Source organism: Symphalangus syndactylus, chromosome 13 (assembly GCF_028878055.3).
Source record: "Symphalangus syndactylus isolate Jambi chromosome 13, NHGRI_mSymSyn1-v2.1_pri, whole genome shotgun sequence".
In the NCBI taxonomy this organism is placed as follows: Eukaryota; Metazoa; Chordata; class Mammalia; order Primates; family Hylobatidae; genus Symphalangus; species Symphalangus syndactylus.
The window spans coordinates 56,424,246-56,437,676 of NC_072435.2; the positions used below are offsets into that span (position 1 = coordinate 56,424,246).

A 13,431-nucleotide genomic window follows, 5' to 3' on the forward strand; every position below is an offset into this window, starting at 1 on the left:
GGCGCCCGCCACCACGCCCAGCTAATTTTTTGTATTTTTAGTAGAGATGGGGTTTCACCGTGTTAGCCAGGATGGTCTCAATCTCCTGACCTCGTGATCCGCCCGCCTCGGCCTCCCAAAGTGCTGGGATTACAGGCGTGAGCCACCACGCCCGGCCTAATTTTTGTATTTTTAGTAGAGATGGGGTTTCACCATGTTGGCCAGGCTGGTCTCGAACTCCTGACCTCAAGTGACGCAACCGCCTTGGCCTCCCAAAATGCTGGGATTACAGGCATGAGCCACCACGCCCGGCCAGAATTTATGTACTTTTTTGTTCTATTTCTATTAATATTTCCTCTTGGACCCAAAAGTTTAACTTTTTTCTTTTCTCAATTTCCTGTTTTGTTTCATTATAGACAGAGAATGTTATTTGCTTTTTGTTTGTTTTGATTTCTGGGGTTTTTTGAAATATCAGGGTTTTCTTCATGGCATTAAAAGCTGTCAGTTTTCAGACAGGTCCCATTTGCAACTGAAAAAGGTATACTCGCTGTTGTTGGGGTTCAGGGCTTGATAAAAACCTCTAAGATCTATCTTGCTATATTTTAGATCTCCAGTCACTTTTACCAGTGCTGTGTCCAGATCTGTCTTGGCCTGAGGGAGGTGTTTCCCAGTCACCTGTTATTAATGTGTTTCTCCCTCCCTGGATTTCCTGCAGTTTCTGCTTCGTAAAGATGGTTCCTATATGGTTTGGTGAATAGGTTTTCAAAACTTATCTCTTCACTGTGGATTTTAGCCTTTAGCATGGCCTGTCTTTGTCTTAAGTAATGCTTTGGGCCTGAGCACTTGTCTGATACGATCACAGCCCGTTTTTCTGTATATTCATTTGCTTGATATTTCTCTGCCTGTTCTTTTAATTTTTCACAGCTTTGAAGATCCACCTGAAAAATCTTTTACTTTCAATGGGTGATGTAAGTCCAATTTAAATGGAGTAAGCCCATTTATTCATATAATGATAAGTCTGGTCTCCATTCTCTCGTGGTGCTTTATCTTTCTGTATACAAGCATCCTCTACTTACTGTCAGTCTTGCGTCCTTGAAGAGTGATGTTCTATGGAAGAACCCCCCAGGCCTGTGTCCCTTCTTTTACATTCACCATAGGAAACCTCAAATTTCCTGCCAGGTGCGGTGGCTCACACCTGTAATCCCAGTACTTTGGGAGGCCAAGGCAGGAGGATAACTTGAGCCCAGGAGTTCAAGACCAGTCTGGCCCACATGGTGAAACCCCATCTCTGCAAAAAATACAAAAATTAGCCAGGTGTGGTGGCATGCACCTGTGGTCCCAGCTATTTGGGAGGCTGAGGTGGGAGGATTGCTTGAGCCCAGGAGGCACAGTTGCAGTGAGTAGTAATCACACCACTGCACTCCAGCCTGGGCAACAGAGAAGACTCCATCCAAAAAAAAAAAAAAAAAAAAGGAAAGAAACCTCAAATTCCCAACCAAAACACAGTAAATGCACATATAAATAACATGTTACCCAACACAGATTATATTAGATGGTAAACTGCATTTAAAATAATTTTTGGTGACCAAACAATTAACATGGCTGTTGACCAATGACTGCCTTTAATGCAATAACATGGTCTCGCAAGACGTGAGATGCTCACACCTCACACTGTCAGTACACCTACGCGTGACTTTCAGCACGCCTACACGTGATTTTGGCGTGTGTTGAATTTGGAATGTAACTTGAAACTTTTATCACACATTTTATTAAAAGTTTATACTACATTTTGGGGATTCAAATACTAATTTTTCCATATAAATATCAGCTGGAAATGAGAGCAGTTAGAGATTCATGGATTCTATAGTTTAGGGTGTTAAAAACTAATAAGCAAAAAATAGCAATGACAAAAAATCCTGATAAGCAGTCTACAAGAAAACATCAACCAGGAAGGTATTCTGAGGGGTCCTCCTATACAAGGCTTTATATGTAGGGTCTTTTACAGTATGGTCTGTTTTGTTCCCTCCTTTGTTTAAATGTTAAATGTTAAATTTTAATTATTTCATGTATTCTAAGCACACCTCCTTTTTTAATGGTCTTTTGGTAGGTATGAAGGATGTGTTTTTGTTCTGAGAATTACTGTAACTATTACAGCTAATATATCATAACTAATATATTTTAAAGGGGACTAAGGGTATTATATAAGGATATATTCTTATATATGTGTATATTATATAATATATATAATAGACACAATCTATACATATATAATAGGCATAATATACATATATTATACATATATTTAATGCTATATATTATATATTTGTTGTATATATGTTATATATTATGTATATACATATTTGTGTATATAAAAACACATGTATTATACATATACCTATAATATATACGTATATATAACATATACATATATATCTTATATCCTTATATAATACCCTTGGTCCACTTTTAAAGATATTATACATATATGTATATATGTACTTATATATGTATATGTATCTATATGTATAACAGACATGTAATTATACACATATACATATATACATAAACATAGTATATACATACATATCTATTATACACATATATTACATGTATACATTATACACATATATAGTACACATATATGTATATATTATATATAATACCCTTAGTCCCCTTTTAAAGATATGAATATTATTAACTGAGCATATAATAGCCTTAGTTTCTTCTTTTTTTATTGTGTATAATAAGCAATAATGAAGTTAGCTAGGTGTTCTCTTCCTCCCAGCATCTAATTTAAAGTGGCTTCCTTATTGGCAGCTTGTCTGGCTACTTTCCTCAGTTGGCATATACTTTTCCATGTGCTTTCTCTCGTTCCTGTTTTTGTATGATATTGCCAGTGCATAATAGTGGCATACACTTCTGTCCCCTTTATCTCTCATCATTAATCTTAGTTCTATAATTTGATATATTCACCTTTGCCAGTGACTTTTTGGTTTCTGAAGCTCATTCTCTGGGTGATTCCTCAAGGTCTCATGTAATTGGTGGGGTGTGGTGGCTCACACCTGTAATCCCAGCACTTTGGAAGGCTGAGGTGGGTGGATCACAAAGTCACCAGCCTGACCAACATGGTGAAACCCTGTCTCTACTAAAAATATAAAAACTAGCCAGGCTTGGTGGCACGCACCTATAATCCCAGCTACTTAGGAGGCTGACACAGGAGAATCGCTTGAACCCAGGAGGCGGAGGTTACAGTGAGCTGAGATCGTGCCACTGCACTCCAGCCTGGATGACAGAGTGACACTCCGTCTCAAAAAAAAAAAAAAAAAAAAAACCAAGTCTCGTGTAAGGATATTTGCCTTGAGTTCTTTCATACTAGCGACTATAGACTTTATCCTGCAAGGTCAGTTTGGCTGGGTATAAGAATTTGGCTTACATTTTCCTCCTTTGAGTAGTTTAAATATGTTGCTCCACTCTCTTGTGGCATGAAGTATTGGTGATGAAAACTTTGAGGCCAGAATTATTTATTTCCTTTATAAGTGAATTGCAGATGAGAGTGGGAATGGGAAAAGGGGAGTGGATGCCCAAAGCATTTTTTTAAAGCTCTGTAATTTTATCAGCATATATTTTTGCTGCCAATTTTAGCTCCAATTTTCCAGTTACATTGTATGCCTTTCAGTACGTTGGTTCAAGATCCACCCTCCACATTTCCTCCCACCCCAGGAAATATTTCTTGAATTATGGATTTTAGGATTCTGTTACTTGCATTTTCTTCTTCAGGGACTCCAGTTATGCATGTATTAGATTCCCCACCTGCCCCACCCCTAGTTTTTTTCTGTCCCCTTGTTTTCTCAAACTCTTTCTATTTCTGTCTGATATTTGTTTTCTTCCTTTTGGCCCTCTGTTTCCTACCATGTTTCTTTGCTCTTATATTCTTTATTTTCTTTTTTTCTTCGTGACAGGGTCCCTCTCTGTTGCCCAGGCTGGAGTGCAGTGGCACGATCTTGGCTCACTGCATGCAGCCTTGACCTCCTGGGCTCAAGCATTCCTCCCACCTCAGCCTCCCAAATAGCTGGGACTATAGGCATGCACCACCACACCCAGCTGTTTTTTGCAGAGATAGGGTCTTGCTGTTGCCCAAGCTGGTCTTGAACTCCTGGGCTCAAGTGATCTTCCTCCCTTGGCCTCCCAAAGTACTGGGATTACAGGTGTGAGCCACCACACTCCGCTTCTGTGTTCCTTCTTTTCCTTCTTGCCCACTCTTTATTTCTGAAATGACTTTCTTCCCTAAAATGATGTTTTGAAGTGCTAATGGGACATGGCCTCTCTGTGGAGCCCCTTCCCAGTTGAGAGATTTGTATCCACAGGCTCCAGCTCCTTGACCCTGATATTCTTGCCAAGTTCCATGTCCTTTCTCTCCCAGCAGTTGTTTCTCTTGCTGTTGTCTTTAGTGATCCTTATCCTTCTGGAAAGGAGTTTTTATGGGGAGTTTCTGGGATCCTCAAGGGCTTAAGCCACTGCAGCCCTGCTCCCCCACCTCCCCTGGGGGTCCTCTGATCTTCCCACTGAGAACCTCGCTCCACGTGCACCCTCTCTTCTGGGAACACATGGTGCTGGAGGCTAGTGGGGCATCCACTTAAGAGTCTGGAGTTGGTGGTAAGACTTCATTTCCTTGATTTGTGTTGACGATGTTGGCTGAAGGGTTTTTCCTTTGTTATCCTAGAGGCTCTGTCTGTTTCTATGAGGGATTTTGTGCAGATTATAAGTCTATGCTACCATCATAATTTTGCCTGCAATGACTTAACCAAGGTGGATCTGCCAGGCTCCAGGCAGGCTGTGCCATGACTCAGCTGATGCCAGAGACTTGTCCATAGTCAAGACACAGGGCCAGAAAGACCACTGGATGTATCTCTGAAAACAAAGTCCTAAAGCTAAAGACATTGTCCTTATTCTCGTCCTAGTGACTTAAGCCCTCAGCTTACCTTTTTCTTATGTCTGTTATCATAAGAATTAAATAGCAGGGTTTTTTTTAAAGCCCCTTAACGTAACAACAATAAAATTCTACTTCATCCTTATTGGTATGTAGATCCACGCCAGCCATGCAGGGAGCGCGAGGGAGCCCAAAACAGATGGCAGGAATAGACTCTGAGTGGTTGCATGCACAGTAACGGGTCTGCGGCTGGAGTTCAGACGTTCCCATCAGTCTGTGAAAGGAGGCCGGCGTGGTGGCTCATACCTGTAATCCCAGGACTTTGGGAAGCCAAGGTGGGAGGATCGCTTGAGCCCAGGAGTTTGTGACCAGCCTAGGCAACACAGTGAGACCCTGTCTCTAAAGAAAAAAAATAAAACAAGAAAAGTCTATGAAAGTGTGAGAGATATCAGAACTGGGCCGGGTGCAGTGGCTCACACCTGTAATCCCAGCACTTTGGGAGGCCAAGGCAGGCAGATCGCTTGAGGTCAGGAGTTTGAGACCAGCCTGGCCAACATGGTAAAACCCCGTCTCTACTAAAAATACAAAAATTAGCCAGGCGTGGTGGCAGATGCCTGTAATCCCAGGAACTTGGGAAGCTGAAGCAGGAGAGTTGCTTGAACCAGGGAGGCGGAGGCTGCAGTGAACCAAGAATGTGCCACTGCACTCCAGCCCAGGCGACAGAGCAAGACTCTGTCTCCAAAAAAAAAAAAAAAAAAAAGAGAGAGAGAGAGAGGTGGACCTCTTTGGTTACAGAGACAGGCCACAGGTATTCGTGATGACTTAATAAAATGAATAATAAGGTGGCTAACTGGATCATAAACTATGCTATGAAGAGTAAACTCCACTCTAAAATATGATATTTTAAAAGAGTCAAGTCAGATTGGAACTAGAAGGCATGCCCCTAGCATTTGAAAGAGTTATATCTAATTCATTAAAAAATCCAAAGCCACTTGTGACTCTGGGGCTGCAAGCTTACCTTGATAGGCCTTTCCAGCTCTTTCCTTGTAAATCTCATCACGATGAGTCCTAGAATCGTCAGGCCATAAAAGAGCCATGCGGCAAAGCTAAAATAATTGACTAACGAGTTTATGTCACCAGGGATGATATAAATCGTTGCTATGATACCCTAACAGAAAGAAGAATGGATTTGTAGGTCATTACTACAACAAAACACTGTTGTCATATCACAGAAGACCGAAGAAGCAGTTTTTCTTGTAAATAAACACTTTAGCATGAAAGGAACTTCTAGGCATTCCTTGATAGTTGGGGTTAAACCTGACTTTGGCTATGATAGCTCTTCTCTATGAAGCCTGCAGAAAAGCCTTGGGAAATTTCTGAATCTTTGAAGTTGTGATTTTAAGCAAGGGAAAAATAAAGTATTATGTTGGTGCAAAAGTAACTGGTTTTTTGTTTGTTTGTTTGTTTGTTTTGTTTTTTTGAGATGGAGTCTCACTCTGTCACCCATGCTGGAGTGCAGTGGCGTGATCTTGGTTGACTGCAACCTCCACTTCCCAAGTTCAAGCAATTCTCCTGCCTCAGCCTCCTGAGTAGCTGGGATTATAGTCAGGCACCACCACGCCCGGCTAATTTTTGTATTTTTAGTGAGATGGGGTTTCACCATGTTGGCCAGGCTGTTCTCGAACTCCTGACCTCAGGTGATCCACCTGCCTCAGCCTCCCAAAGTGCTGGGATTATAAGCATGAGCCACCATGCCTGGCCAGTAATTGTGGTTTTTAATGGCAAAAACCACAATTACTTTTGCACCAACCTAATATGTATGAATATTGTACCAGCTTCATAATTACGAATTTTCCTCACAGAGAGTTTCCAATGTGGGCTGGGGCCCTGGATTAGAAGCTCAGGTCTAATCTTGGCCTGTGTTAGTTGCGTGGCCCTGGACTGGTATTTCCTGGGTGTGTTTTCTTGTCTTCAGAATGATTGATAGAGAGTAGTGGTTCTCCTCTAGGGAAAGGAGTGTAGACCACCCCGCAGATGGAGTGTCCCCGCCTTGAAGATAGGCTGGTAGCGGGATTCGTACTCACATAAAAGATGATGGCGGGGGCTGGAGTGAGGCGCCTGACGCTGATGTAAGAAAGCACTTTGAGCATGTGGCCCTCCCGGCCCGCCACATAAATGAGTCTGGAAAATAATGACATGGGAGTCCACTGACCGGAGTGCAGACCATCTGTCCAGGGCCACCGAGGACATGTGCTCCGGGGTCCACCAAGGAGCCCTCAGGAGGCTCAGGAAGCGAGCTGAGCGCAGACCTGGGCTTCAGATGGGGGTCTGTCTTCGGGAGAGGAGTGGGTTTTGGCAGAGTGAGTGAGGAGGTTAAACGCACTGAGAGACTAGGTTTGGTGGCTCACGCCTGTAATCCCAACACCTTGGGAGGCCAAGGCAGGAGGCTCACTTGACCCAGGAGTTGGAGACCAGCCTGGCAACATAGTGAGATCCCATCTCTACAAATAACTTTAAAATTTTTAAAAATGTACCATTTCTTTGTGTTGGAAAGATTCAATATCCTCCCTTAGCTATCTGAAGCTACATATTAATATTAATGTGAGCTCTAGCCACCCTGCAGCGTGTAAAACACTAGAACCTGTTCCTCCTGTCTAGCTGTAATTTTGTATCCTTTAGCAAGTCTCTCCCTATCTCCCTTTCCCCCATGCTTTTCAGCCTCTGGTATCCTCTGGCTAACCAGAATTTCTTGAAAAAGTTACCATAATTAAAAATCTGGGCCAGGCATGGTGGCTCACACCTGTAATCCCAGCACTGGGAGACTGAGGCAGGTGGATCACCCGAGGTCAGGAGTTCGAGACCAGCCTGGCCAACATGGTGAAACCCTGTCTCTACTAAAAATACAAAAAATTAGCTGGGCGTGGTGGTGCACACCTGTAGTCCCAGCTACTCAGGAGGCTGAGGCAGGAGAATCGCTGGAACCTGGGAGGCAGAGGTTGCGGTGAGCTGAGATTGCACCATTGCAGCTAAGATCCCACCATTGCACTCCAGACTTCAGCCTGGACAACAGAGTAAGACTCCGTCTCAAAAAAAAAAAAGCCAGATGTGGTGGCTTACGCCTGTAATCCTGGCACTTTGGGAGGCCGAGGCGGGCGGATCACGAGATTAGAAGTTTGAGACCAGCCTGGCCAACATGGTGAAACCCCGTCTACTAAAAATACAAAAAATTAGCCAGGCATGGTGGCGGGCGCCTGTACTCTCAGCTACTCAGGGGGCTGAGGCAGAAGAATCGCTTGAACCCGGGAGGCGGAGGTTGCAGTGAGCCAAGTTTGTGCCACCGTACTTCAGCCTGGGTGACAGAGTGAGACTCCATCTCAAAAAAAATAAAGAGGAGAAGATATAAAAAACAGGAGCCTGGGCTGGGCATGGTGGCTGTCGCCTATAATCCCAGCACTTTGGGAGGCTGAGACAGGTGGACTGCTTGAGCTCAGGAGTTCAAGACCAGCCTAACCAACATGGGGAAACCCCGTCTTTACTAAAAATACAAAAATTAGCTGGGTGTGGTGGCGGGCACCTGTAACCTCAGCTGAGGCTGAAGCTGAGGCAGGAGAATCACTTGAACCTGGGAAGCAGAGGTTGCAGTGAGCCAAGATGGCACCATTGCACTCCAGACTCCAGCCTGGGCGACAGAACGAGACTCTGTCTCAAACAAAACAAAACAAAAACCCAGGAGCCCTTGAAACATAGCAGACAAAAATTGGCAAATCCAATTTGAGTGCAAGATTTGAACATTACAAGTTACAATCTTGATGATCATATAAAAATCTAGATATAATTATGGAATACACATTATCTTCAAGACCACAGGAAACATAAAAATATCAGTGAGCCACGAAGGGCATTTTCAAACTTCTAAAGAATTGAGGCCAGGCACAGTGGCTCACGCCTGTAATCCCAGGACTTCAGGAGGCCGAGGCGGGCGGATCACTTGAGGTCAGGAGTTCAAGACCAGCCTGGCCAACATGGTGAAACCCCGTCTCTACTAAAAACACAAAAATTAGGTGTGGTGGCAGGTGCCTGTAATCCCAGCTACTTGGGAGGCTGAGGCAGGAGAATCACTTGAACCTAGGAGGCAGAAGTTGCAGTGAGCCGAGATTGTGCCACTGTACTCTAGCCCGGATGACAGAGCGAGACTCTGTCTCAAAAAGATAAATAAAATAAATAAGAATTGATATCAGGCCAGCCACTGTGGCTTATGCCTGTAATCCCAGCACTTTGGAGGTTGAAGTGGGAGGATTGCTTGAGGCCGGGAGTTTGAGACCAGCTTGGGCAACATAGTAAGACCTCACATCTACAAAAAACTTAATATTAGCCATGCGTGGTGGCGCGTGCCTGTGGTCCCAGCTACTTGAGAGGCTGAGGTGGGAGGATCACTTAAGCACAGGAGTCTGAGGCTGCAGTGAGCCATGATTGCGCCACCACACTCCAGCCTGGGCGACAGTGAGACCCTGTCTCAAAACAACAAACACAAACCCCAAACCAAGACTTGATATCATAAAGGTCACATACTCTAATTATAGTGTAATAAAATTAGAAGTCAATACAAATGCCACAAAGACCCATCTACTTACAACTACATATCTTAACTTTGAATTGATATGAACTTGATATTAATTCCCAAAAGAAGTGAAACCGGGAGGATGGGAGTTGATAAATGGAAGGGAGATTTAGACTCAAGGTGAATACTGTCAAATCTTTTTATCAGTCCTCCAGAAATTAATATAGAAATTCCATACAATCAGAATGCAAGCAGGACTTTTGGAACTGGACAAAATAATTGTAAGTGTATAGGGAATGCTAAACAGACAAGGAGAAGTCTGACGTGGGAGTGCTAGTCCTGCCAGATTTTACATGACCAAAGCTATAAACTTTTTTTTTTTTTTTTTTTTTGAGAGATGGAGTCTCGCTCTGTCACCCAGGCTGGAGTGCGATGGTGCAATCTCGGCTCACTGCAACCTCCGCCCCCCAGGTTCAAGCGATTCTCCTGCCTCAGCCTCCTGAGTAGCTGGGATTATAGGCACCCACTACGTCCAGCTAATTTTTGTACTTTTAGTAGAGACGGGGTTTCACCATGTTGGCCAGGCTGGTCTTGAACTCCTGACTTCAAGTGATCTGCCCACTTCACCTTTCCAAAGTGCTGGGATTACAGGCGTGAGACACCACGCCTGGCCCGTGTCATTCCATTTAGATGAAATGTCAAGAAAAAGCAAAGTTATAGAGACAGAAGCAGATTAGTGGTTGCCTGGGGTTTCAGGTGAAAGCAGGGATTAATTGGGTAATGAGGAAACTTTTTGGGGTGATGGAAATGATCTAGAATTGGATTGTGATGTTTGTACAGCCTTATAAATTTATGAAAATAATTGAGTTGTACAATTACAAAGGGTGAGTTTTATGATATTTGTACCTTAATTAGAACTGTTAAAATTGTGTTTGTGTATACTAGCAATAAACTATCAGAAACTGAAAGGCAACTTTAACAATACCATTTACAATAGTATGAAAAATGAAATTCTTTGGAATAAATTTGACAAAAGACGTGCAAGAACTATATACCAAAAACTACTCAAAAAACTTTTTTTTACAGAAAATTAAGCTGGGCCCGGTGGCTCACGCCTGTAATCCCAACACTTTGGGAGGCTGAGGCAGGTGGATCACTTGAGGCCAGGAGTTCAAGACCAGCCTGGGCAACATGGTGAAACTCTTTCTCTACTAAAAATACAAAAATTAGCCAGGTGTGATGGTGTATGCCTGTAATCCCAGCTACTTGGGAAGCTGAGGCATGAGAATCACTTGAACCTGGGAGGCAGATGTTGCAGTGAGCCAGGATCGTGTCACCGCATTCCAGCCTGGGTGACAAAGCAAGATCCTGTCTCAAAAAAAAAAAAACAAAAAAAAAAAAACAAAAAAAACACACAAACAAAAAAGTTGTTAAAAACAAGATTAAAGACCTAAATAGTCCACCCATAGATTGGAAGACTCAGTGCTTTTTTTTTTTTTTTTTTGGAGACAAGGTCTCACTCTGTCTCCCAGGCTGGAGTGCAGTGGTGCAATCTCAGCTCACTGCAGCCTCGACCTCCTGGGCTCACACGATCCTCCCACCTCAGTCTCCTGAGTTGCTGGGACCACGGGCATGTGCCACCATGCCTGGCTAAGTCTATTGTATTTTTTGTAGACATGGGGTCTCATTATGTTGCCTAGGCTGGTCTCTAACCCATGGGCTCAAGCAGTCCTCCCCCTCGGCCTCCCAAAGTGCTTTGATTACAGGTGTGAGCCACCGTACCCATGCTGGAAGACAGTACTTTTAAGACAGTAGAGTCTTCCCCCAGTTGATCTATGGATTCAACCCAGTCCTGATCAAAATCCCAACAGCTTTACTGTAGAAACTGACAAGCTGATTGTAATATTCATATGCCAAGTGGGAAAGCTGGTAGAATGAAATTGGACCCTTATCTCACCCCTTAGACAAGAAATCTACTCAAAATTGATGTAAGACTTGAAACTGTAAAATTCCTAGGAGAAAACAGGGAAGCTCTGTAACATTGGTCTGGGCAGTGATTTGTTGTTGTTGTTGTTGTTGAGACGGAGTCTCATTGTGTCACCCAGGCTGGAGTGCACTGGTGCAATCTCGGCTCACTGCAACCTCTGCTTCCCGGGTTCAAGCAATTCTCCTGCCTCAGCCTCCTGAGTAGCTGGAATTACAGGCATCTGCCACCACGCCCCACTAATTTTTGTATTTTTAGTAGAGACAGGGTTTCACCATGTTGGCCAGGTTGGTCTCGAACTCCTGACCTCAAGTGATCCACCCACCTCGGCCCCCCAAAGTGCTGGGATTACAGACATGAGCCACTGCATCTGGCCTTGGGTATATATTTGAATGAATTGAAATCGTATGTCAGATACCTGCACTCCCATGTACCTCTGGGTATATATTTGAATGAATTGAAATCCACATGTCAGGTATCTGCACTCCCATGTTCATTACAACGTTATTCACCACAGCCAAGACACAGACACAACCTAAGTGTCCATCACAGACGAATGAATAAAAATAATGTAATAGATACACAATGGAATACTATTCCGACTCTAAAGAGAATGGAATTCTGTCATTTTTTGACAGCAGAGATGACTCTAGAGAACATTATGCTAAGTGAAATAAGCCAGACACAGAAAGACAAATATCCCATGATCTCCCTTATATATTATGGAGTCCTAATTAGGGAAAATGAGTCAGGCTGGTAGGACCAAGGAAAAGCCAAAAGAGATAAAGCAGATAAGCTACAAGCGTGCCTTTCTTCATGGTCCAGGACACATAGCCCCCCTGCACAAATAACTCACAATCTTCCTGTGCCCAGTGATCGCCAGACCCTCAGCTAATAGAAAAATGCAAGTTAGCTCACTGCAACCTTGGCATTATTGGTACTGCTTGTACCCCGTCCAGCACACAGCACAAGTACCATCCTATAAAATCCCCAGCAAGCCTTTGTCTCTTTGCAGTCAGCTCCTCTCTTGCTGACCTGCTCGTTGCACCTTTGCAACGTATTTTCCTACTTTCTCTAATAAATCTGCCTTTCCTGACCTACAGCTGTCTTGGTAAATTCTTCTTATCCCTGTACCACCAGTCCAGATAGTTGTAATACTTGCAACATACATGAAATCTAAAAATTCAAACATAGCAATAGAGAGTAGAATGCTGGTTACCAGAGGCTGAAGGAAGAGGGGCCTGGGACGGCAAAAGGGGAAATGTTGGTCAAAGGCCACAGAGTTTCAGTATGATGGGAGGAATAAGCTCTGGTGATCTATTGCACAGCAAGGTGACTATTGTTAGTAATAGTGTATATTTAAAAATAGCTAGTGGATTTTTTTTTTTTCTGAGATGGAGTCTTGCTCTGTTGCCCAGGCTGGAGTGCAGTGGCGCGATCTTGGCTCACTGCAAGCTCCACCTCCCGGGTTCACACCATTCTCCTGCCTCAGCCTCCCAAGTAGCTGGGACTACAGGCACCCGCCACCACGCGCAGCTAATTTTTTGTATTTTTAGGAGAGACGGGGTTTCACCGTGTTAGGCAAGATGGTCTCGATCTCCTGACCTCATGATCCGCCCACCTTGGCCTCCCAAAGTGCTGGGATTACAGCTGTGAGCCACCGCACCCAGCCAGCTAGTAGATTTTTAATGTTCTCACCATAAAGAAGTATGTAAGGTGATACATATGCTAATTAGCCTGATGTGCTCATTCCACAATGTTTACAGGTATTGAAACATCACACTGTACCACATACATATATGCAATTATTGTTGTTATTTTTTAGAGACAGGATCTTACTCTGTTACTCAGGCAGGAGTGCAGTGGTGTGATCATGGCTCACTGCAGCCTAGAACTTCTGGGCTTACACAATCCTCCCACCTCAGCCTCCCAAGTAGCTGGGACTACAGGCATGGGCCACTACACCCAGCTAATTTTTAAATT

General features: G+C 43.6%; 1 protein-coding gene across 4 annotated transcripts in view; it reads right to left on the bottom strand.

The window, feature by feature from the left end:
* Positions 1-13,431, bottom strand: part of SLC7A9 (solute carrier family 7 member 9) — a 40,822-nt gene that overhangs the window by 5,857 nt on the left and 21,534 nt on the right. For all 4 annotated transcript variants that reach the window (XM_063614085.1, XM_055237113.2, XM_063614086.1 and 1 more), the window contains 2 exons: positions 6,991-7,087; positions 5,925-6,074 (listed from right to left, as the gene is read on the bottom strand). In XM_063614085.1, coding sequence (XP_063470155.1) covers positions 5,925-6,074; positions 6,991-7,087 — 247 coding nt within the window. The remainder of the gene's footprint in view (positions 1-5,924; positions 6,075-6,990; positions 7,088-13,431) is intronic.